The sequence below is a fragment of the Centruroides vittatus genome, unplaced genomic scaffold (assembly GCF_030686945.1).
Source record: "Centruroides vittatus isolate TY-2023 unplaced genomic scaffold, ASM3068694v2 contig_2726, whole genome shotgun sequence".
Lineage (NCBI taxonomy): Eukaryota > Metazoa > Arthropoda > Arachnida > Scorpiones > Buthidae > Centruroides > Centruroides vittatus.
Genome location: NW_027121735.1, coordinates 531941 through 557504, shown reverse-complemented (window position 1 = coordinate 557504; position 25564 = coordinate 531941). Strand labels below are relative to the sequence as shown.

General features: G+C 29.3%; 1 protein-coding gene across 1 annotated transcript in view; it reads left to right on the top strand.

The window, feature by feature from the left end:
• Positions 1-25564, top strand: part of PolZ1 (DNA polymerase zeta catalytic subunit) — a 100432-nt gene that overhangs the window by 20695 nt on the left and 54173 nt on the right. Inside the window, exons 2-4 of the mRNA XM_067266323.1 lie at positions 11372-11540; positions 21629-21818; positions 21922-21996. Coding sequence (XP_067122424.1) covers positions 11402-11540; positions 21629-21818; positions 21922-21996 — 404 coding nt within the window. The 5' untranslated portion in view covers positions 11372-11401. The remainder of the gene's footprint in view (positions 1-11371; positions 11541-21628; positions 21819-21921; positions 21997-25564) is intronic.

Here is a 25564-nt window from a genome sequence, read left to right as displayed (position 1 = left end):
ATATTTTATATGTAAAAATAAAGAAGTGGTAATATAACTAATAAAAGAAACACTGTCTTTTGGTGCTATGCACTTTAATAATTTCATAAAGTAACCTAATACTTTCACCACTGCAATTGCATTTGTCTTCAGGCGTCACATTCTATATACAAGCTTCTTCGCATTAAGATGACATTGATACGGTGCCAAAAGTACTAGTGCACTTTAATAATTTCATTAAAAAAGTTCTTATGAAATTAAACAAGATATTATAAGACAGTTTTTTCCTTTATTAGTTGCATAATTTTTTGTGTCGAGTGAATATTTATCGCTTTTGAATCTCCTAAGGGTACCGGTGATAAAACGATAAACTGCTTTTATGATTTTTGACTATATAAGACAATAAATATAAAAATACTGTCTTTAATTTGTTCAAATATTTTCATATAAGGGGCCATAAATTACATGTGCATTTTTCTTGAAAGTTTTACTCCTCCTCTCCCTTTCGTCCCAGTTTGTCCAAGTTTCAGTAACCCCTCCTCTCTTTGAACATTCAGCAAAACTCAACCCCTCTTAAAACCTTTAACACTTTACAAGTGATAAATACCATAAGTAGAAATAAAACTTACAAGAAATTTTGAAATGGATATTATAAAATGCATAACCTGTATAAGATTTAATGAAATAAATGGACACCCACTGTCCGTTAACCCCTTCCTTCTTGTCCAACTTTTGTCTGACCTGTCTGAACTTCCTTTTCAGTGTGGACATTAGTTATGGACAGTTCCTAATAAAATATTGTTAACATACATGTGAAAATTCAGTTGTAGTTTCAATTTAATGCTTTTTTTTTTTTTTTTTTGTTATTGCAAAACAGAACTTATGATAAGTAATTTTTTACTAAGTCTTTTCTTTAATAATCAGATGAAGTGAAACAGCAATTTTTTTTGTTAAGATAATAAAATGTTATATTATTAATATTTGATATAATCTGCATGGTTTTTATAAAACACAGTTATTTATATTTATAATAAACTGGTTTGTTATGAGTACCGACATGCACAGAACTAAAGAAGTATTGAATACAAATCGGAAGTCTCTAGTTTGTTACAATGTTGTAAATTGAGTTCCCAGTTAAGAAAATGCTAAATTTGTCTTGGGCTATAGGAGAATACTTCATGATTTTTATGTATTCAATATAATGTTTTGAATTGGTTGAAAAATATGATAAATGATATGAGCTTTCATATTTTTTTTAATGTAATAAATGAGAATTGAAACTAGTTTCTTTGTATTGTTTCGAGCAAAAAGCTGCTTCTTTTGATTTATTTATTAAATTTTAATGTCTTTATTATACACAACGATGTAAGTTCTGAATATATAAGACAAATTTTAATAATGTAAAACAGGAGAACAGGACTATTCACTTGCCGAGATTCTGTAATGATCTTAAATGGTGTCGTATTTCTTAAGAAAATTTATCTGTATTTTAAATTCTGATCTTATCTGTAAAGAAATGTATGTGATTAACATGTATGATTTAATGTGACATATTATCATTTTGATAACCTAATTTGTTTATTCATATATTAAAAAAAATTCTTTAAAATCCAACTTGTTTAAAATACAAGATATTGAAGGCAAGCCAACGATGTTTTGAGTTTATTTGAATCACAAATTTAACATTAAAAGATATATTTTATAAGGGTGGCCCAAAGTCAGTTAATCAAGGTGTATTTTAAGATGAAGAGTACCGTAATTTTTGGGAATTCCTCATGTTAATGTTTGTGATCTTTTTCATTGGAAGCAGTTAATTCACAAATAGTAACAATTAACTGTTCCGAATTAGTCTCGGCTATTTATAAAACGGCCTTGGTAACTGAGTTTTGTAGTTTAGAACTCAATTTTCTTATAACAACTTTGCGATCTTAAAGTTAAAAGCAGAAGATTGGAAGTTTCATTGAATGCAAGAAACTTCTAATGTATTTTTGCAAGTGATGATGTTAAAATCAATAAAAGTACTTATGTTAGAAATACAAAAATTAACAACGGTATGAGTTGTTAATAGAATAGTGTTTGTATTAAAGGATTATCCAATGTGCTCGCTGACTATATTTTATTGTTGCTTGGCAACTAATGATTACATAGTTTGTTTACATTAAATGTAAACAAATCACTGTCAATAGAATTCTAAATTGAAATTTTGCAGTCTTTTTTCATAATAATGATGATCAAATTATATAATGTTTAATAGAAAATTGAGCAGCGAAATTATGTAACGCTGTTCAAAGAAAGATACGTGATGATAATTTCACTGCTTAGTTCAGGAAATCAAATTGAATTTTTATTCGGAAACATTTTTGTTTTCTTAATTTTACTTCCATGAAATTCGAAAATAACTGGGAAAAAATAGTTTATAAAAACTTACACCTTTATAAATACCAGTGGCGTAGCGTAGTGGGGGCGGCAGGGGCGGCCCACCCCGGGCAGCACTTATAGGGGGCGGCAAAATTTCACAATAAATAATAATATCTCGTAAAAATACCTAAATAAGGGGGCGGCAAAATTTTCCTCCGCCCCGGGTGGTTGACACCCACGCTACGCTGCTGATAAATACAGCAACTATTTTAATAAAAATAAGAATGTTTTCAATCAGTTTCACCTATCTTCCTCAGTTACATAATATAATGGAATGGAAAAATAAAAGATTGCAAATACAAATTTAAAAGAATAAGAATTTGAATTCAAGGACGTTATGTTAAAATAATACAAGTAACAACAAGTACAAATAAAATTAATAAAATAAATGAATAATTATCTGTTAATAAAACGACGAAATAATTAAATTTCGTAAATGGACCGCTATGCGTTAGACAGATCGTTCGCATCTCTATGTTTGATGCATCTGAATTTTCCACCAATCTGTCTAACACACGATGGTCCATTTACGAAATTTAATTATTTCGTCATTTTATTAACAGATAATTATTCATTTATTTTTTATTTAATTAATTTTGTGTGTAGTTGTTGTTACTTGTATTATTTTAATGTCCTTGAATTCAAATTCTTATTCTTTTAAATTTGTATTATATTCTTTTGTTTTTCCATTCCATTATATTATGTAACTGATGAAAATCGACAAAACTGATCAAAACTGTTCTTATTTTTATTAAAATAGTTGCTGGATTTATAAAGATGCAAGTTTTTATGAATTAATTTTATTTCTTAGTTACTTAAAAAAATCATTATTAAAATGGTGACAAGTTCATTCAACGTTTATACGGATAAGTAATAAATTTTATAAAATGGGGCACTATTTCTTATGAATGGATCACAAATATGCTTAATGACGATGCTCGGTCGGTATCGTATAGTACAAATTAGATCAAAAAGATGTTTTGATACAAAATTGATGTGGAGGTGGATCACGAATATTACAGGCTGGCACATCTTTTAATATTCACACGAATTTTCGTTGTCGGCAGGAACCAGACTACAAGAATGCACTTGAACGGCACGTTAAGAACAGGTACACAGTTATACAGTGAATAGCGAACAATTTGTTTTCGTGCATATTAACGTGCATTTGCAGCAAATCGTATTTGTCGTGTCTACTCTTTTATTTCTGATAACGGTAAAAAAATAGGTAATACAGCTCATTCATAGATTGTGTTTAAATTAGAGCAGACAGGTATGATAATGCTTAGAAATGAATTATACCCATTCAAAATAGTTTATCTGATAAACCATCAAGATCAAGAGTAGGATAGTTGTCCATAGAAAGCTGAACTTTGTACTTAAACCTTGAAAAGAAATTTATAATTAACATATTGAACTCTTTTATACCTTATCAAGAAGCGATGAGAAGTAAATTATTAATATTAATGTGTATAAAAACAATCTAGATATAACCATATTATACATATATTATGAGTATATAGTATTTTCTCTCTGAGTTAGTCAATGTTAAATATTTAATAGGTCAAATAGTTAATAAAGTCTTCAAACTCATAATATTGAAGCTTATAAGTTTTACTTAATAATTGATTAAATTTTATAATATGTATTTATTTTAACACTAATGGCAATAGTGTTGTTTGAGATTAAGGTTAATTTGAATTAATTTGCTTAATTAACTGTAATAAATAAGATAGAGTAGCACAAAATGTCAACTAGTAAAACTGTTTTGGAATATCTTCATTTTATTACTTGTGATTTAGTCATTTTCACAAGTAGTGAGTTTGTATAACCAAATGATCACCTTAAATAATAGATCTATAAATCTAATTTATATGGATTTATAGTTCGATTATTTGAGGCGATCATTTGATTGTGTATCTATATGTCGGGCTTTGGGACTTTCAGTAATGAGTTTGAATAACAAGTAATAGCATGTGCTTGTTCCATATTACTGGTACAGTAGTTTTATCATTCTTAAAATATATCAATTAACTGACTTCTGGATCACCATAAAATTTCTCATCTGAAGATGGTCCACTAATCAGGTTAAAAACATTAGTTTAATTATACCCAATGTTCCCTCTAAGATTTTTTGTAGATGAGCAGAACATATACTTCTCTGAGCAAAAAAAATTTTTGTTGAGCATATATATATATAAAATCTTATTTTTTCCTATAAAAATTAAAATAATTAATTATAAAATAGAGATTAAAATTCATTTTAAAACTTACTTCCATACAAAATATTATCTTTTGTTGATGATTTAATGTATTTAATCGAAATATACGTAGCAATAAGCATGTTGCAGACAGAGTGAGAAATAACTAAACAATTCAAATCAGTGCGCATGCTTGCCTGCGCGGCACATAAATTCTCGTGCCGGCAACAATTTGAGCAGTGTGCAGCTGCGCAGCTTAGAGGGAACATTGATTATACCCACTGTGCAATAAATCATCTGGCCATTTTGTACATTGAATGGTTCATTAAATGTTGGCTATGTATTGTTTTGCGGAAATCAATAGATTTCATATGGTCTGTTTGATATTTGGGATTTGTAGAATTTATTATAGTAGTCTGAAATAAAAATTTATTTAAATTAGACTTACATAGACAATAAAATGACTTTAATGATCTTTTTTCCATATCAGATATAGAATAAGATAAACTAATTTTATTGAGTTAAGAACAGAATGAATGGATCTGATTTATGGAGTTTGAAGCAATTTATGCTATCAACAATATCTCTAAACCTGGTTTATTAGTTAAACCAAACGAATTGCCAAATTATTGGGCTAAGTTAATGATTAGAAATTAGTTAAGATTGGACAGAGATCTAGGTAGCGTAACCGGCATCATATCTGCATGACAAGCAGGAGTTGCAGGTTTGAGTCCCGTTTGGGCCATTACTTTTCTTTCAAAAAATTGTAAATTAATATTAATTTATTATAACTATTAAAATTAATATTAAATGGTGGCATATCTGACTACCTCTAGACAAATTTATAAAAGAATTTTAAAATATTATATATTTGAACTTTTTAAATGAGTAAATAATTTAACAGTTAACAATGTAGATAATACTGTAAAACTTCTTATATCAAATCCTTCTTTATGTTGAACTAGATTGTTAGTCCTGGCAAACACTTTATATAATATATTCTTCTTCTCCTAAGGTTGAACAAAATTTTTTATATCTTAGCATTGCTCCTCCTTAGTTTGAACTAATCGGAATCTACAGGTGCCAATCAATCTATTAAGTTCTCAAATCTTGGTGCAACACTTGACAAACATACAGTTAAAGTTGTTTTACCACGCATCATGCTTTTTTTCCACAAGCAGGCTGCCAGTTTAGTGGAAAACCCACTAGATCTAATGAGTTTTCCAGAAAACTAGTTATTTTTTGGTCCTTTCAAATTTGAGATTTAGAGATTTTATTATGTATTAATGTATAGTATATTCAAAACATTGATCAGAATGAATGTCTAATCATGTTTTTTATATAATACGTATAATATCCAGGGAAATTTTCTGAAGTCAATTAATTTATATATAATAAACTTTGATAAACCACAATTAAATGTGGCTTTGAATATGCAGTTCTGTATTATGCAAATAGAAGTTCTCTAATCCAGCATATACAGAAAAGAATATTGTGCCAGATTATCGAAATTGCTGTGTTATTGGACTTCTTTATTTTTGCCAGCTTTGCACTCTAAATGGCTCAAAAGTTATTCTTTGTTACATGTTAAACATCAAACAGTCAGAATTCTTTTTCAGGCTGTTCAGGCTAAATAATTGCCAATTAATTTGGCAGCAGGCAGGTGTTTAGGTTACATCTCTTGTTAAATTTAATAATTAGAAGTAAATAACTTAAATTTTAAAATATTCCAGAGGAAAAGATTGTCACAGAACTCAAACCTGCAACTCCTTACCTTGCAGACGTTGCCAGTTATGCTACCCAGATCTCTCTCTATTTTTCCCTTTCAGCTAGGAATCTGGTTGTTCATTTGATGCAATTACCATTAAACCAGCAATTAATTGTTGTTTGAACAAATGTTTTCTTCCGTTTTAAATGGTCATGGTCAGGTTTCAATGGAATGTTTGAATTGGAAGAAAACATTTGTTTAAAAGAACATAAATTCCAAAATTTAAAAAGTTGCACATTGTGAAGATAAGCACATGCTCAATGACGCATTTAAAAAATTAGTCTTCCAGCTGGATTCCAGTTTTAAAATATTAAGTTCATAAAAATATATAAAAGCAAACTTGATGAGGATCTATTGTATGTCAAAGCACACCCTCCAGGCAGCTGCTAATGAGTCCTTGTCCTTAAAATTAATCATTGTTTCCCTCTTAAATGCGTTAAATTCTCCAGTTGTTCGAGTTATTTGAGGTTGGCCGGGTCATTGCACCATTGCAGTAATTGGACATTGTCAAAGTCAACCCGACACCTAACGATGTCCAGGTTGACTTTGCGTGCTTTGACGTACAATAGATCCTTGTCAGGTTCGTTTTTATATATTTTTATAAACTTAATATATTAAAACTGAATCCAGCTGGAAGACTAATTTTTTAAATGCGTCATTGAGCATGTGCTTATCTTCACGATGTGTGACTTTTTAAATTTTGGAATTTATGTTCTTTTAAACAAACGTTTTCCTCCGTTTCAAACATTTCATCGAAACCTGACAATGACCATTTAAAACAGAAGAAAACATTTGTTTAAATTGCTTATTTTGTTCATTTGATATTCAAATTAATTGTTGAATTGGTTATATATATACACAAGCACCCCATTGCAATTTAATACAATATAAATAAAGTGCACTCTTTTCCCTATTCATTGTTATACCTCTCTTCATTTACTCTTAATACTTTAAACTAACATACATTATTGTATAAAAACATCATTATTCTGTACATATTTTATTGCATTTATGACTTCGGCTCTTATTTATAATTTATTTACTTATTTTTTTTGTATTAAATTTGAACTCTCAGGTTTTTCTTTTGATAACTTCTTGATAAATTCTTTCCAAGGTTATACTGGTGATATAAATGTTTCCATTCAACTGAACAGAGTCTCAGTGAGCCTCAAATACAGTAGAGTGTTGTTTATCCGAAAGCTGATCAACCGAAACGTTGGTTAACCGAAAGCTTTCTAGTCGGTCTAGTTCATGTCGTGCTGAATCGAATGTTTTTGATACTACATTAACTTCTAAAGTATAATTTTGTTTGTTTTTATATTTTTTTAATATATTTATTTTGTTTGTACAAAATAAAGAAATAATTTTTAACCAAATACAACCTCTTCAACCTTCAGATTTCCGGTACAAAACAACGAAAGTTAACGAACTAACGTTTTCGATTCTCCACTGAGATCTTCGTCAGGTTCATTGACGCTTGCAAAATGGAATGCAATGAGTACAGAATGTTTTTGAAATTCAAAAAATTAAAAATCTTCAGCATGTAGTAATGATCAAAGATTTTAAAATAAATTTACTAGACAGGAGTCTATCATAATAATGGCGTGGTCTAATGCAGCGTAAATGACAACCCATATGGTCTAATGCTCAAACTTGATCAACTATCAAAAGCCAATGTGCATTTTTTAGATATCACCATTCAGCTCACTAAAAACAATATTGAAATGAGGGTGTACTACAAACCCGGCTACCTACCTATATACATACCCGCTGGGTCTGAGGACCCATATCCATATAAGATTGCGGCATTTAGAGTGTTAGTAAATAGGGCATTCACACACAATTCTGAATGGGAAGACACAGTCGCAGAGCTTAAACATGTAGAAGACATTGCCGCTATTCATGGATACAGAAGTAACCTTATTCACAGTTTAGCTCATAACTTCCTTAATATAAACGCAGTACATCACACCTCTGCGGAACAGGATGAGTCCAATTTGAGTCCTGACCAGGGCCCAATCAAGAAACACACTGTTGTACAATATACAATACAACAAGGATTTGCATTTTCTGTGCAAGGAAATAGCGGTAAAGAAGGCCACCAAGTTGGCGTACTCGAGAACGCAATCTATCTACTTGCTTCTCAGAAATGCTAAAGACAAACCAGATATCTTAAGAGCACCAGGGATGTATAGTATCCCGATAAGGGATCACAGGTTTCAAAGGGACCTGGTATATATTGGAGGTCCAAGAGGTTCGTTCAAAAAAGGATTTCTGAGCATAAGTATGACGTTGACAAAAATAGACACACTCCCACCCTGTCGACATACGCCACGGACCCCAATGTAAGAGCAGATTTCGATAACACTAGCCTCATTAAAAAGTCATTCAAAATGGACCACATCAGGGCCTTGGAGACCCTTGAGATTTACAAAGCAATCAAATCGGGGAAGTGTATTAATTTCAAGGATAGTAACATATTATCGTAGGCATGGCGCTATACCTCCGAAGGGCATTCACATTGGTAGTTATGTATTATTCCTGAGAAGATAGATCATGCCATTATTATGATAGACTCCTGTCTAGTAAATTTATTTTAAAATTTTTGATCATTACTACACACCGAAGATATTTAATTTTTTGAATTTCAAAAATGTTCTGTACTCATCGCATTCCATTTTGCAAGCGTCAATGAACCTGACGAAGATCTTGGTGGAGAACCGAAAACGTTAGTTCGTTAACTTTTGTCGTTTTGTACCGGAAATCTGAAGGTTGAAGAGGTTGTATTTGATTTTATATGTACCGGTAGTCATTAGTGAAGATTGTTTTCTTGTGAAGATTACTTGAAATGTATTTACATACATATGTTCAGTTCTTCAGTTTAGTTTTCACCTAAAATTATAATGATTCTGTTGTTTCTAAATTTTTAACTGGGTATAAATATAAATATCTGTAAACCCAATAGTAACTATTGGTTTAAAGATACAGTATTTATATTTATATTAAAGCAGGTTTATATTAAAGCCAATGATTGACAGATTAAATTTAACAAGAGATGGTGTCGAATGCCTACTTCTAGGTAAAATTGCCGAGCATTTAGTTATTAATAGTAGCAGTAATATATAGTCTGATCTAATCCAGCAGTCGTTTGCCTTTAATTAGGTATTTTATACTGTAAAAAACAAATTACACATCATAAATATTTGTGTATTTAAACACAAAGAGTTATGTCTGATACTCTTTATTTAATGTTTAGAAGAATTTGCTTATTACAGTCTTAAAAATTGCCTTTACAGAACCTTTTCCTGGAAAATTACTGTATGTGTATTTATAATTTTATATATATTGTTTTATTTTACTACTAATTTAAACTTATAGCTTTAATTTTATTGTTGGGAGAATTTTCTTAAAACGATTAACGTTTTATATATAATATATTATAACCAGCTTAACAGAAAAATTAGGAATAATGTTTAAACAAATGAATCATTATGACATAGGACATTCTGTTATTGTTCCATCAGCTGCTGTTCTATTTACATTAAATAGTCTGCTACAAACTCTATTTATTTTGAAATACATTTCAGTTTGTTCTATGACTTACTTTTTTTTTCTGTAAATAATTCTGAAAGGAAAATCAAACCTGCGGACTCGAATAGGGAAGTTGGCAGAATTATTCGATTCAGGTCCAGATACAGAGGACTTCAGAAAGTCAATTTTACTTTTATATTAAAAAAAAATTATATAAGGATGCTATAAAATAAAGTTTATTTTGATAAGTGGTAAAAAACTTACTTCATTTAGTTTTAAATTTTATCAAAAGGCTTGTTATACATTCAGTTTAATAAAGCAATTATTTTTGATGGCCGTCTTTGTGCATAAAGCTTTACAGCTGAAGATGTTCTGTTCACCAGGTTGAAAACATTGTGTTTCCAAACTTGTTATTGTTGTTAAAGGTGTATTGTTTGCTTTTTTTATGTTAATGTAAAGTCAAACTAATCATTGTAATTAAGTTTGTAAGGAATCTGATTAAATGAAGTTGTTTCGTAATACAGTAGATTTGTGATTATCCAGCTTGATGGCCATATCGTAAAGTTTTTCTGTATGAATAGAAAGTACAAGTTAGAAAATTTTTTATAACTATTTTGTACTTTTTATTACAGTACAGCATTATTAAATAATAACGTGTAAAAATGCAATTGCAAATGTTTTCATAAAACATATGGTTATTCTGCGAATAATGCATTGTGTTAATTGTGGACATCTTACTGCCCATTTGTTGGAAATTTTGTATTGAAACAATATCGTGTCTGCATAAAAATTACAGCTGAAAAATAAACCACGTACAGGATGCATTAACATTCTTGACTGCACAGTCAATGCTTTATCTTTAATCTCCATTTTATAGGAGTTGGCCGTATCAAATTAAGCCGGATAATCGCTATAAAGAAAGTGTACTAACACGAAACGAAAGATAATAAGCAAGAGAATATTTTAAAATCTTAAACATGTTTTTAAGTTATTATATCAGTATAATCTTATTTCAGAATCACGATATCATAAATTGTAAAATATGAATCGTTTATTAAATAGAACGTACATTTAAAATATTTTTTAAACATTGCACGGTCGGGTATTTTATAGTTATATGTTTCTATCGAAGCCTTTATATTTCAACACAAAGCTAAGCCTGGATTTAAGCACTGGAGCATTTCAATATTAAATCAGTAGACAATTAATTATAACAAAGTTTGAATTAAACCAGTGATTTAAGCTTCTACTTAATATTTAATTTAATTTTATTAAGGATTGCATGAAGAAGAAATATTAACTAAAAAAAATTATTAAAATTTTCTGGCTTTTAAGCATAAAATATAATTATGTTTTTACTATAATTTGATGCTCTTATTACTTTAGATATAATTTTTATCGTATAAATATAAAACGTAATACGTAATATATGTATTTTATATATAAATTGTTTAAATTTTGTATTATTTTACAGATTGTAGAGAGAGATTACAAAGAATCTATTATGTTTTCGCTTCGAATTGTTACGGTCGATCATTATCTGTCAACTCCCTTGGAAGGCCTTGATGTTTCTTATTCTGATTTTCGAGGATGTGAAATAAAACATGTTCCTGTGATAAGAATTTTTGGCACAACACCTAAAGGTATTTGCATATTCAATATTTAATTACACAAAAGTAACTTGATGTATACTTACAAAAGCCAAATGACGGCATCATCTTTTGTTATTATGAATTATAATTACAAAATATCATGCAAATAATCTAAAAAAAAAAAAAGGAAATTTTCATTTTCCATGGTATTTGTTTTATTGATTAAAAAAATTTTCTATTAATTTATATTATATCATTTTAAATGAACCTCTAGACAAAATTCTAATTAAATTCAGTAACTTTGCTGTATTTTATTTAATATGTGAGTGAAATTTGATTCTGTACTAATCTTTGTAATCATAAAATGTAAGCTAGAATAAATTAAAGAAAGCATTTAATGAAAGATTTATCTGACAGAAAGAGAAATCTTTTATTAATTAATTAAATATAATAAAGAAATATTGAAATCATAAATTTAAAAGTAGATATACTTTTGTAGCTAATAATATCCGTAAAAACTAGTCGAGACAATGAGGTGCTAAAAACACCTTGATATCCAACAATGAGTTTAATATATTAAAAACATTTTCAATGTATTCATAGATTTACCTCAGGAAATATACAGAATTTGGATAAATTAATGGATCAAACATGTAACCAACATTCAAAATTTTAAAGTTTTAACATAAACCAATAAGAAAATAACACACGAAACAATACGAAAAAAGGTAAATCCTTTGTAAAACATCGTTAAAATTCAGATTTCATAAATACATCTCCATGCCATGGATAAATTTTCCACATCTCTAAAATTAATGCATTTGTTCTTTATGATTCTTATGTATTTCCTGATATTTCATTTTCTAACTGAGAAAGACCTATGAATAAATCATAAACATTTTTAATATAAATTAAACTAATTGATGGATGTAAGTTATATACTTTTGTACTTATTCAATAAAAATTTTAAGATAGAATTCAATTTTTTTGTTCATTTTTGTACAATATGGAATGCTGATTTATTGGACAAGATCCTAATTTATTTAGTTGGTAATAATATAAAATTATCCTCCCAATATCTACAGGATGAAAAATGTATTATTACAGAAAAAACTTATTTTGAGATGTTTTTAGCATATATTTAATTAATCTTTATTTAGTTTTTAAAATGTTTCATTCAAAATTTATTTTAGACCTTCAGGTTTATTTGAATGCTAGTTGATTTATTTAAAAGCAAAATAATTTATATTTAGTCTGTGTAACATCCTTATTAGAAACTAAAACCACAAAGATACTATTAATTGAGAAATATCAACTATATATAAATGCTCGTATCATAAGACTCACCCACCGCATAGACCAGCTTAGAATAATGGAAACACTAGAAATTTACAAGGCTGGATTGAAAAACACATGCGTTAACTATAAAGATGCGGCTAGCATTTCACAAGCGTGGAAATACTGCTATGAAGGGAAATCACAAGATATTTGAGTCGTAAAGCATTCATTTTAACGATTATGTAGTAAATTTTCACCGAGATTTTCTCACGTGCCTTATCGTCATAGCACGAGAGAATGTTCCTTCAATAAATTTAACCGTTTCACAGTAATTTGAATCGGAAGGCATTTGATGTATACGTTCTAATTCTACACGTTCATTCATTATATTCCTGAAGATGGCCCAGGGTGGGCCGAAAACGTTAGAACAAACGTGAAAGAAATTAACTGGAAGGATTAAGGCTATATTAGAAGAAGTATCAACTATTAAAAAGAAATGTACTTTTAATTTAAATAAAAGGATATATTCAGGTTTCCCTCGGTTTCATTTATGATTTTAGATTTTAAAAATGTATATAATAACTATGTAAATGGTTAAAATAATTTACTAAGTTGGGCTAAGATTTAGCTTAATTATTGTAAGAACATATGTATTACAATAAACGATAATCTTTTTCTTTAAGAGTAAAAACACTATATAAATTTAATTTATATAATGTTTTTTTCACCATATTTACATTTTTTTATAAAGTTTTTTTAATGCAAAATTGAAGATAGATTATAGATATATTATATTAAATGAACTAAATTTTAAGTAATATTGAAAAGCAAATCCAGATAGTAAGAGTATACAATAAAGTTCAATTTATCCAAGGTAATATTGACTATAGGTTTCTTGAATAACTGAAAACTTGGATTTATGTGCAATGTTTGGTACAAAGTGATCAATAAATTATATGAATACTGTTACAAAATGAAAATTTTATGACTACTATCATGAAAATTTTTAAAAAATTTACACAATAGTGAGAAGTTACTATAGTGAATTCCTTCTAAAACTTCCATAGCCCTTTTCAAGTATTCTGTATTGCCTGGTCAAGATTTATGAAGTAAGCTATATTGTACGCAGTTCTCTTTCATTTCAAGTGGGATCCCGGAACAAGTTGTCAAATACGACAGGCAAATGCTTCACTGCACAACACAAGTGCAACATGGGAGTGGTTGAATGTGCTGTTAGTCCATTTTTGAATGACTTCTACCTGACGAAGGTCTTGGAGGTAGATCAAAAATGTTGGTAGAGCTTTCAAGTTGTGTTGCCTGACTTACTTGACACTGTGGTGTTTGTTTTTCTCTTACATTTAGGTTAACATTGATAGGGTAATTAGGTTAGTGCTGTTTTATTTAATGGCGTTTGATATTTTCTATTAAATTGGATCATTTGCATATTCATATCAATGCTAACATAAACCTAACTACATATTCAACCACTTCCGCATTGTGTTTGTTATGCAGTGATGCACTGCTATCCGTTGTGTGCTGTGCACTGAAGCATTTACCTGTCATATGTCATATCAAATATGACAGGTAAATGCTTCAGTGATTTCTTAAATACCTGTTTTGAGATCCCACTTGTTACTTTGGAAGGCATTAAAAGGTAATAGTATGTATTTTTTTCACTTGCTACAACTTTGTAATTGACAATGTTTCCCTTTTTTATTAAGGACTGAGATTACAACAGTCCTCTCCTATAGAAGGACTGAAAGGGGGAAATTTGCATCATTGTTTGGCACATGCCCAACTTACTATACATTGAAAAAAGGTCTATAGTGTTTTTGAAATAATTTGTCAGGGAGAATTTTAATACCATGTCAGTGGATGCCATAAATCCACATTGCACCTCCAGATTATAAAGTTGTATGTAATAATTCTTATAACAACTCAGAAGTAATTTTTCAACTTTATCTCTACTGATACACTCTTCATATCATTATTGGATTCATAGAAAAGAAATATGGCAAGTTGCCTATGAGTTAAGCTTCTAAAATTTGATGGAATGATAGTTAATCAATGGTTGTTAACAAACTTAATACAGAATTCTTTAGTTTAGCTATTGCAATATTAATAATCTGACATTTAGTAAGATTCTAAAAACTTTTTGAATATAGCTTGAATATGTTAAACTGATACATTATCTAATATTTTTTCTTCGTTTCTTATACAACGGTATTTGTAATGATAATTAAAATTCAGTGGCAGAATTAAAATTTATATTTAAATAAATACTGCATGCTGTGTAATGATGATTTTTCAAAATTTGATGCTTTGTCATGGAGACTTTGCATAAATTGTTTTTAAAAATTATTTTTAATTTGTTTGGAGAGTTTAAAAATAAAAAATTTAATCTAAGTTATATGCTTGCTTTGATATTTTCACAGTAGAAAGAAATAAATTGCTCTGTATATGTGTATTACACATGCACAGATACTAAATGATTTGCTATTATTTATATTTGTATATTTATTTTATTTTAGATTTGCTAATATTTATGGGAAAGATCCATTTGCAAGTATTAACCTGGATTAAAATAAAACTCTTGATAGATACCAAATTATTAATAATCTGACATTTAACTAATAATCTGAATTTGTGTGTGTGACTACTGAAACATTTTATAATAGGATAAGGTGACAAGACGTCCCACTTTTGGTGGGACAGTCTCGATTTTTAAAATTTGTCCCGCGTCCCGCGGCGTTTTAAAAAGTCTCGAGTTTTGGAAAGATTAAGTTTTTGTCGATTATGTTTCATAAACTTACGTTTAAGATTTGTAAAGATCATTTTGTATCACACATATCATTACCAAGGTGTGCAATAGCAGAAAAGCGGGAAGAGGTACGAATAACATTTTTTATAAATTAAACAAAAACCTTAATCGAAACATCATTGGTGTTTGTTGTGCAGCGTACATAATACATAATGCTATTTAAACAGCCGTCGACTTGTTGCCCGTAGACGTGGAAAATATTATTAAAATATGTTCATATTTCTATATATACATCGTGTGCATTGTTTGCCTTAAAGAATTTTGTGAAACTGCAAAAGTTGAATATCAGAACATACTTGGATATAGTAAAATGCACTGGTTAGCTTTTTTGCCAGCTGTTGAATGAATTTTGAAAATATGCGATCCTTTGAAATACTACTTTCTATCATAGGATAAATGTTGTAGAATTTTAGAAGTGTTTTTAGAAAGAGAATCTTCAAAACTTTTGCTAGAGTTTGTACACAATCAAGCAGCTGTTTTTAAAAATGCTGTAAAATTTATTAAAGGTGGTAAAATTTCAGTAATCGAAGTAGCAAATGAAATTAAAAATTTTAAATTTCAGTATTGAGAGCGGTTAGAAAATAATTTTCTTCCATTAACCATTTGTAATAGTACTAGTTAGTTAGAAGAACAAGGTGCAATAAATCATGAATAATGATTCCTGAATAATGTCAAAAAGTTCTATAGTAACTGCTTAGATTATTTAGAAGAATGGACAGTACATTACAATGGTGTTGAACATTTTCATTGGGTTATATTAAAACAAGAACTTAATTGGGAAGATGTGCAAAAATCATTCAATCGCATTAGTCAACATTTTCCAGATAGTAATATTTCCAAAAATGATCTATTTAACGAGTAATCATTATTAAAAAATTATATTGATAAGGAAAAGGTTAAATCATGGACATTGGCAAGAATCTCAACACAGAACAAATGATTTAGAAATATTTCATTATTTTGAAACAAACTATGTTACATGCAATAATGCATTAAAAATTGTGGAATACGCGTCGTCCTTACTAGGAACTAATGCCACGACTGAACATATTTTTTTTTACAGTAAATAAAGTGTGGCCATCTGATAAATCACAATTAAATGTTGAGACTTTGAAAGTTTATATTATGTGTGAAATATAATTTAACAAGTTCTTGCGAAAAATTTTATGACATTTCAAACAATGTTAGCAATCTACTAAAAAAATTAACTGAACTGAGAAATATGCAAAAGAATACAAAGTTTTTAAAGATTTATAATAGTATATATATTTATTATATTTGTGAATTTTACATATGTTGAAATCTAAAAATATATAATACAATACAATTTTTGCATTCTTTGATGATAAAATTTTATTGCTCTAGAACAGCGGTTCCCAAACTTTTTTCATTAGCGTACCCCCCGTGGCATTTCCAACTTCCCAACAAGCAACGCATGCGCAAATCTCGCACTGCTTGTTTGTAGAGAGTGTCGCCATTTTGAATTATATTTTGACTCTGTTCTCAGTCTCCTGAGCACCTACAAGTCTGGTTTTTTTATGCGCGCATGATTTAGGCACCTATTACTTTGTGCCAAATTGCAACTTCTGACATGTACTCCTTCATACCTCTAAGCTGGTAACACAGCAGGCAGTATGATTTTATAAACAAGACATAGTCTTGTCAATAAAAAATTAATAAAAATACTGAATAAATAATGAAAAAAATTACTGCTTGTAGAGAAAATCTGGAGAAACTAGTAAGTCCTTTTTCTTGCTAATAATAAAAAAATACTTTTTTCAAACAACACGTGAGGATATTGTTGAGAGATGATAATAATAATAACGGTAACACACCCCACTATCAAAAGTCTGTAGTATAATCACTAATCACACATAATAGTATCCCCACTACCATTGACCGACTGCGAAACATTTATTGATCTGTTGCATTGTACAATTGGCAGCATAAGTTTTTATTTCTATTTTTGCATTTTGAAATGTGTAATGAAGTTTGTGATTGTTGCAGGGAACATCTTTTACCTAATAATTTTTTAATACTATTAATTTGTATTTAATTAGTAATACATAATATATTATTTTTTCTGCCATAATAACTAACTTTTGTCTGTACCCCTAAACAACCTATCGCGTACCCCTGGGGTACGCATACCCCGGGTTGGGAATTGCTGCTCTAGAACAATTTTTACAAGACAACCATTCCACCTGTCAATTTTGTCCCACTTCATCAATGTTAAAATCTGGTCACCTTATAATAAGATAGAATAAGAGTGAAAAATATGTTAAAAGTCAAACCTTGATATAGCATCTTCCTAAATACCGCACCCTCGTCAAGTGCCAATGAATACTTGTGAAGGGATTGTGAATTATATTTTCTTTACATCAATTAGCCTATGGTAAAATAGGTTTATTTTAATATTGAAGAACCTGTTAATGACATTAAGTGGGGACTTTGTGTATATTAAAACGTTGAATTTAAAAGTCAATTATGATTAATAAGGCTTGTCAAGAATACTTTATTTTAAAGGAAAAAATACTTTTAATGCATAAGCTGCACAAATTCTGGACCACTTGATGCCAATACTTATAAGGAATACAAAAATAAAAACTGTCTTTCAGTGTTAAATCATTCAATAATATATAAAAACAATTACAATATAAAAACAAAGCAAGTAATGCTGTCTTTTTCAGGCTAACAGAATTCCAAATAGAATTCGGAATTCACAAATTCAGTTTTTGTTGGAAGTTGAGCAATATCAAGAAAACAATATAAATATAAAAACTTAAAGAATGCAATTACAAAAACAAACTTAAAAATTAAGAGGCCACTATTACAATAAACATTAATTGATCATTCTTTAGTCAATTAATTAACTGTGTATCCTGTTCCACAGTAAAATGTATGGATGGATAAACAGCCTCACAAACTTCAACAGCTTATATGATCCATCCCATGCACTCAATGCATTATCTACATAATGCAAACATAATAATGGATAATGTACTGCAAGGCAGCTTCAAAATCCTTAAATTCTATATTATGCATAACTGATTCCACACGTATGGCAGATAAAGGAGAGCCCATAGGCACACCTCTTTGTGACAGTAGTATCAATTATCAAAACAAAATAGTTGTTGTAATTGTAAAAGCCTTACTGTCCGTAAATTCTAATATTATTGTTAATTGTCTACTTAGACTTTACTTATTAATAGGACTTTATACTGGTATTTAAAGATTGGCACAGTAATGAGAGTTAGTTCAGAAAAGAACAAAATTTCTTTATTATATCACCTGTAGTAATAATTTCTGTTATTACTACAGGTGACACACATGTATCCACATCCTGTATTGGCAACTGCAATGATTGGAGGCAGCATATGTTCTTTTTCAAACTTTGAAGGTAGGATATACTCAGGTCATTGGGCCAACACCCAACGAACGTTGACTAGGATACTACTATCAGTGTAATTGAGATTGCATTTGTGGTAGTATCTGAGACATTGACCTTCCTTACACTCCACTGACAATTAATGGAATTATCTAACTTTGCTTCACTGCACAATGATTTTGTTAATGAAATAGCATATAATTTGACTTGCTGATAAACATATATCTAAAATGAGTTGAGCAATTAATGTTTATTGTAATAGCAACATCCTTATTTTTATTGTTTTTGTAATTTCATTCTTTTCTTTAAGTTTTTAAATTTATACTGTTGTTTGTAAGTGCAGTTAGAGAAGATTTTAAAAGATTAGAAAGATGCCAAAAGACAGTTCATGTTGTTGTATTCTGCACAAACTTTATCTATTCACATAGTGCTGGGTTGTCTAAAGCATGAAGTGGAATGTTTGCTTCATACCATGCTTTAACCAATGCTTCCCATCTGTTATTCAATACTGTACTTTATGTTAACTTAGTTTAACTAATATTTTAAAACTACTTAATTAAAAGACATTTTTAGTGATGCCTTGTACTTCAGATTTAATTCATCCTGGAAGCTGTTCGAACTCTGAGTCAGTTTTATCTATTAGTAATAACGAAATTAGAATTAATTCATTCTGAGACCATAAACAAAATCCATTTTGATAAATTTAAAACAACAAATACACATAATTTAAGGTAAAAATAACACAGTTAAATGCACTAATAACAAATTAAAACATAAAACAATGAATAAAATACATAAAAACTGCATTAACTGGTCACACGTTGACATATTAAACATGGCTGCTGGATTTCCCACATGTGTACCACTTTCATGCTTTGTGATAACTTCTTTTTTCATCTCAATTACAACCTTTCTCTTAGACTTTATTGCTTTCACACTCTTCTTGGATGCCATAGTAAATAAATAAAGATTATATTAGATTGAGCAGAAAGTTTCTGCCTATTTTTAACAGCTGTAGTTACTTAATGTAGATGTATGATTTAATTATAAATTATGAAATTTAACACATTATTATTAATGTGAGATTTGTGGTTTTTGTTTAGAAGCTTATTTTAAACTTTTTACTCTACATTTTGTTCAAATAAAATAATGTGGAATGTCCTCAAATAAAAAGTATATCCAGCATATTATGCACTATGAGTTTTTGGAAAGGATATAATATCATACAAACAGTAAAAAAATTAGTGATGCATATTAAGCTCCTAAATTTGTAATAAGCTCCTAAACTTTGAAAATATCAAATTTGGTTTAAAAAATTCTGTTTGGAAAAGTTTGAACTAAATGATATAAAACATATGGAGCACCCAAAAGCTGTCAGCAAAGATAAATTGCAGGAAAAAATTGTTAAAAATCGACAAATAACCAACATATATATATATATATCTATATGTTTGTTATTTGTATAAGTTTACATTGATATATATATATATCAATGTAAACTTCAATGTTTATTATGAATGCGAGTCATGGACAATAAACCAAGAGGCAGTTAATAGGATAAATTCCTTTGAGATGTGGTATCTTAGAAGAATGGAAGGAATTAGTTGGATGGATAGAATAACCAATTAGGAGGTTTTGAGTAGATTTGGAATGGAAAGGAACCTGATGGTCAGCATCCAGAGAAGAAAAACAGTATATGCTGGTCATATAATAAGGATTCTCAGGGGAACTGATGAAAATTGCTTGAAATATGCAGTTCAAGGAATGGTGAAGGGCAAACGGAGAAAGGGAAGACCTAGGCTAACATGGCAGGACATCATCAAAAAATGGATTGGCTCAAGCTTGGGAAAAGCTTACAACCATGAAGAGTGGAGAAAAATAGTCCATCAACTGCAACTCTCTGAAAAGAGGATGCTATGTGAATGAATGAATGAATATTTATTGGATGACGAGATCATTTTGGATTGTAAATTTGCATAGTTAATTTCGTATATTTACAAATTTTTTAATATAATACTGTATGTACAATGCATTGAATATTATATCATTTGTATGTACTGTACTGTACATGGTGAGTAAATGAAAAGTTTTTTGCGAGAAGTAAAATGTAGAGTTTGGCAAGACACAAATCTAACTTGTGGTTTGACATTGTGAGCCATTGTCATCTGATTATGCATTACCTACTTAATTTTCAGTTTTTATGGTGCTAGATCCTTTTGCCTTTGGACAGCACAGTTTTTCTTATGAAATTTCCAAACTTTAACTAAATATATTTTATATTAAGTTGGCATTTGAAAGTTTATTGGAATGTTGTTATAGAATGTTTGTTCATTTCCAATAAAACAGCATATAATCAACAACACAAAACAGGCTAATACTATACTTAATAAACAAGGCAAATGAACATTTTTTCTACACAAAATTATAAGAAAGCAAATGTTTTCAACCATGTTAAATGGTCATCTTTAGGCTAACTCCCAAAGATGTTCATTTAACACAGTCAAACATTTTGTTATAATTTTATGCTGGAAATTGGTTTCATTTACCTTGTTATAAAACAGAATTTTCTTATATATCTGTGTGTGTAACACTTCTTATAAATATATATGTATATGTATGTGTAATTTTTAAATTAATATTAATTGATTTTAGGTAAAAAAGCTTGTTTACATGTTCACGGAGTTTTTCCCTACATAAGTATACCTTTCGACGGAGGAGGATACGAAAGACCCGAAAAATTCATACAGCAGTTAGCTTTAAGCATAGATAAAGCTTTAAATGTGGCAAATGGAAATTATTCCCATGTACAGCATGTATATAAAATTTCTCTCCTAGCAGGAATGTAAGTTTTATTTTAATATTTTAAAATAATGTTAAATTTAATTTTGTCAATAGTATTTATAATATATTATGCCAATAGATAATAATATGTTTTTATCGTGTAGTCCTTTCTACGGATATCATGAAAAAGAACAAAGGTTTTTAAGAATATTTTTTTATAATCCAGTTGATGTAAAAAGGTGAGTAGATTAATATTGATCTATCTGTTTATAATTATACAAAATAACAAAAAATTATATTTATTTTTAAAAAAAATAAATAGATTATGACCGAAAACTAGGTACTTCCTTTTTTCTGAGAGTTTTAAAATGTTTTTATTGTGAAATAAAACATATAGCTATTTTATATGAATCTGAAATAACATAAATCAAATATGAGCAGCAAGAAAAATAATTCTTTTAAAGAAATAAAAAATTGTTGTTGCTTAGGATACATTTGTAAAGACAAACAAATCAGTCATAAACTACTAATTTCATTCAATGTACAGTACATGCTTAATGCTGACGATCTTTCAAGTGAAACTTAACAAAATTCATGAAGGAAAGCATTAGCTTATATGGTGAAGAAAATGACACCCAGGGATATTATTGATTCTAAATCTACTCGAGTGTGTAAATTGGGATTAAAAAAGTGAAATGATACAAATATCAGTCCATGTTAAGCAATCTAAGAAAACTGTTTTGGATAAGAATGAACCAGCAACATTTACAGCGTTGATTTTAGAAGTAGCCATTTTGTTGTAAATGAATCGATCACAATATCCATAAAAGAAAGAATAATGATGACATCATTCTCATTTCACTCATTATGACTTTACAACTTTTAGTAAAACACATTTAATAAAAATGAGTATGTACCGTTTCGGTCCCTTTTGTATAATTTTGATTTTGGAAGATGTTTTTCTCTAATTGTTATTACTTTCTTTTCGATTATCCTAGTATTTATACTATGGATATGTTTAAGTCAATTGAGTTGTATGCAAATGGTATTATTGTTATTTCTTATTTCCCCTGAACATTTTAACCAGTTCATTTACAAAATGGCTATTTTTGAAACTGAAGTTGTGTGTGTTGCTAGTGTATTCATTTTTTTTTTTTCTTTTAGATTGCTCTGTATGGGCAGTTATTTCTATAATTTCATCTCTTAATCCAGAATTTGTAGAGTCAGTTTAGAAATATCAGTATTGCTAGATGTCATTTTCTTTGTGATTGGAACTAACTTTTCCTTGTTAATTCTAAAGCTGGAACTATCTTTCAAATACTAAAATTCACACCTTCCTCTCACTTTCCAGCATTCGTTGATTAAAAAACGAACACTTTTGGCTACATTTGGTGGCTTGCATCAGGTTAAGGAGATTTTATATTGAACGTCTATAGCAGGTTTGAAGTTTGGAATAATGCCGTTTTTATTTGATGTAATTGTCTTTGAATTAAAATATACTATATTTACATAAAGATTAATACGGTTTTAACAAATTAAACAAATAATTACAAATAAAAATATTAAAATTCCTCTGATAAATAATATGATTAATTTAATTTGTAATTCAAAGATAATTACGTCAAAGAAAAATGGCATTATTCCAAATGTTGAACCTGCTATAGACATTCGATATAGGATCTCCTTAACCTCATGCAGGCCACTGAATGTAGCCGAGAACATTCCAGCATTCACTAATTAAAAAATGAAAGTGAGAGGAAGGTGTGAATTTTAGTATTTACTAACTTTTTCCTTGTGAATTTCATCGAACTGTCGTCAATATAGAGCATGCATATTCCTTGCCAGGAATGACTGGCATGACTCTATTGTTAATGAAAAAGTATGATGTACCGTACAGGGGCAAGCCACCACTAATTTGAGGTGGAGAGCATATATTTTAAATTAAAAATATTATTATTTTTGAACTTGTAAATTGTTATATTCAAAAGTTTTAACATAAATGATGATTTGAATAAAATTGCTGATCATTTTTACTGATTTAGAAAATTGATAAAATAAAATTATCAAAATATTTTAAATAATTTTATTTACATAAATATTATACATAATACATTAATAAATTATATGAATTAATAAATATAATAATTTATAGACAAAGAAAATAATATAATTTTGTCATTGTTTCTGCATATTGAAATGCTTTCAGCACCATAGTATTTCGTAAAATAATTCACTTCATTTTATCTCGGTAAACTTACCTACATAAATCTGCATATAATTATTAAAAATGACAAAACATTTTTACTGAAAATAGCAAAATATTGGATTCTAAACAGATATTATCAGTCTTTTAATATCAAATTCAGCAAAATTATACTGTAAAAATATTTAATATAGTAGAACTTCCAAATACCAATTAATCACGTGTCTAATTATACAAACCATCACTTGGCCTCCTTTCTCTTTTCCACTGATGTCACACTGCAATTCTCCTATGTTGTGCAAATGTGTAATAAGTGATGCTTACTTACTGTGACAGATCTAAATGTAAGTTCGCTGACCTGGTGGAGATTGGGGACTTAAAATCCCACTTCTTGGACACCAGTGTGTTTGCTGACTTCTAGGGGAAATCGTTAATCCTGTGACAGGATGATCTAGAGTTGTTCACGTGTGGATATGGCAAAGGAGACACCCGTTTATTTAAACATGAAGTAACTTACACTCTGCACAAAGTTCTTTAAACAATTGAATGTTTGAAAGTTCTAAGTGTCGAGGGTGTTTTCTAACGTCGCTAGAAGGTAGGCCTCGGGGCAGCAGCATGTGAGGAGATTCGTCGGTTGGTGTCGGCGGTGCTCTCGATGGACACAAGTACGGAAACCTTTGTGCGTTGGCACACACTTCTTCTGGCTTCCAAAACTTCTTGGAGCGTCCCCTGTCGTGTCCTTCAAAATTGGCCTTCTCAATCTTCGTTTTCTCCCATTTTTTCTACCCGATTTGTTCTATGTCTCTCTTTCCCACTCCCCAATTGGTCCCACATCTGTTACTAAGCGAAAAACTACCCCTGTTTGAGTCATGAGAAAGATCCGCTTTGAAGAATCTACTTGACATCGTCCATTAACTCTGGATGGAAAGTGTTGATGGAACTTTGGAACTCGCGCTCATATTTTTTCCCCATTGTTGTCTAGTCTGTGACGTTTTATAATTTTAATGACCCAATGCGATGTTCCTTTTCTTCATTAACCTTTCCCCTTTTCAAAATTTCTATGTTCTAATTATTTGTATACGAGTGCCTTGTCAAAGGTTATCTCTACTGGAGGATGCTCATTTACAATTATTAATCATTTACAATTATTGCATTCTGTTTTACATCAATAGCATTTTTTTCTTGTTGCGGTTTCATATGACTAGCACAACTAATCCGATCTTTGATCGGTTTTTAACAATTTCCTTAGTTTTGTTTTAACAATTTTCTAATATAAATGTTTAATGTCAACCCATTTTTGGGACCTCACAAGAGCATTCGACTGCAGAATTTTAAATTTTATTGTTGTTAATTAAATTAAGAGCTTGAAATTAATCTGGAGTAATCTAACAGTCTTCAGTCTTTACATCAATAATCTATGAACAGTTCTGAAATAATTAGAATATAAGTGATTGAGAGAATCAGGATTTGAGAGAGATGAGATGATTTTTCTTTTTTTATTAACTTAAAAAAGTAAAATAGATTTGTGAGAATTCTGAAAACAACAAATAAAGTTTTTTACAGAAAATATTTCTATTCGACTATACATACGTAGATGAGTCTAG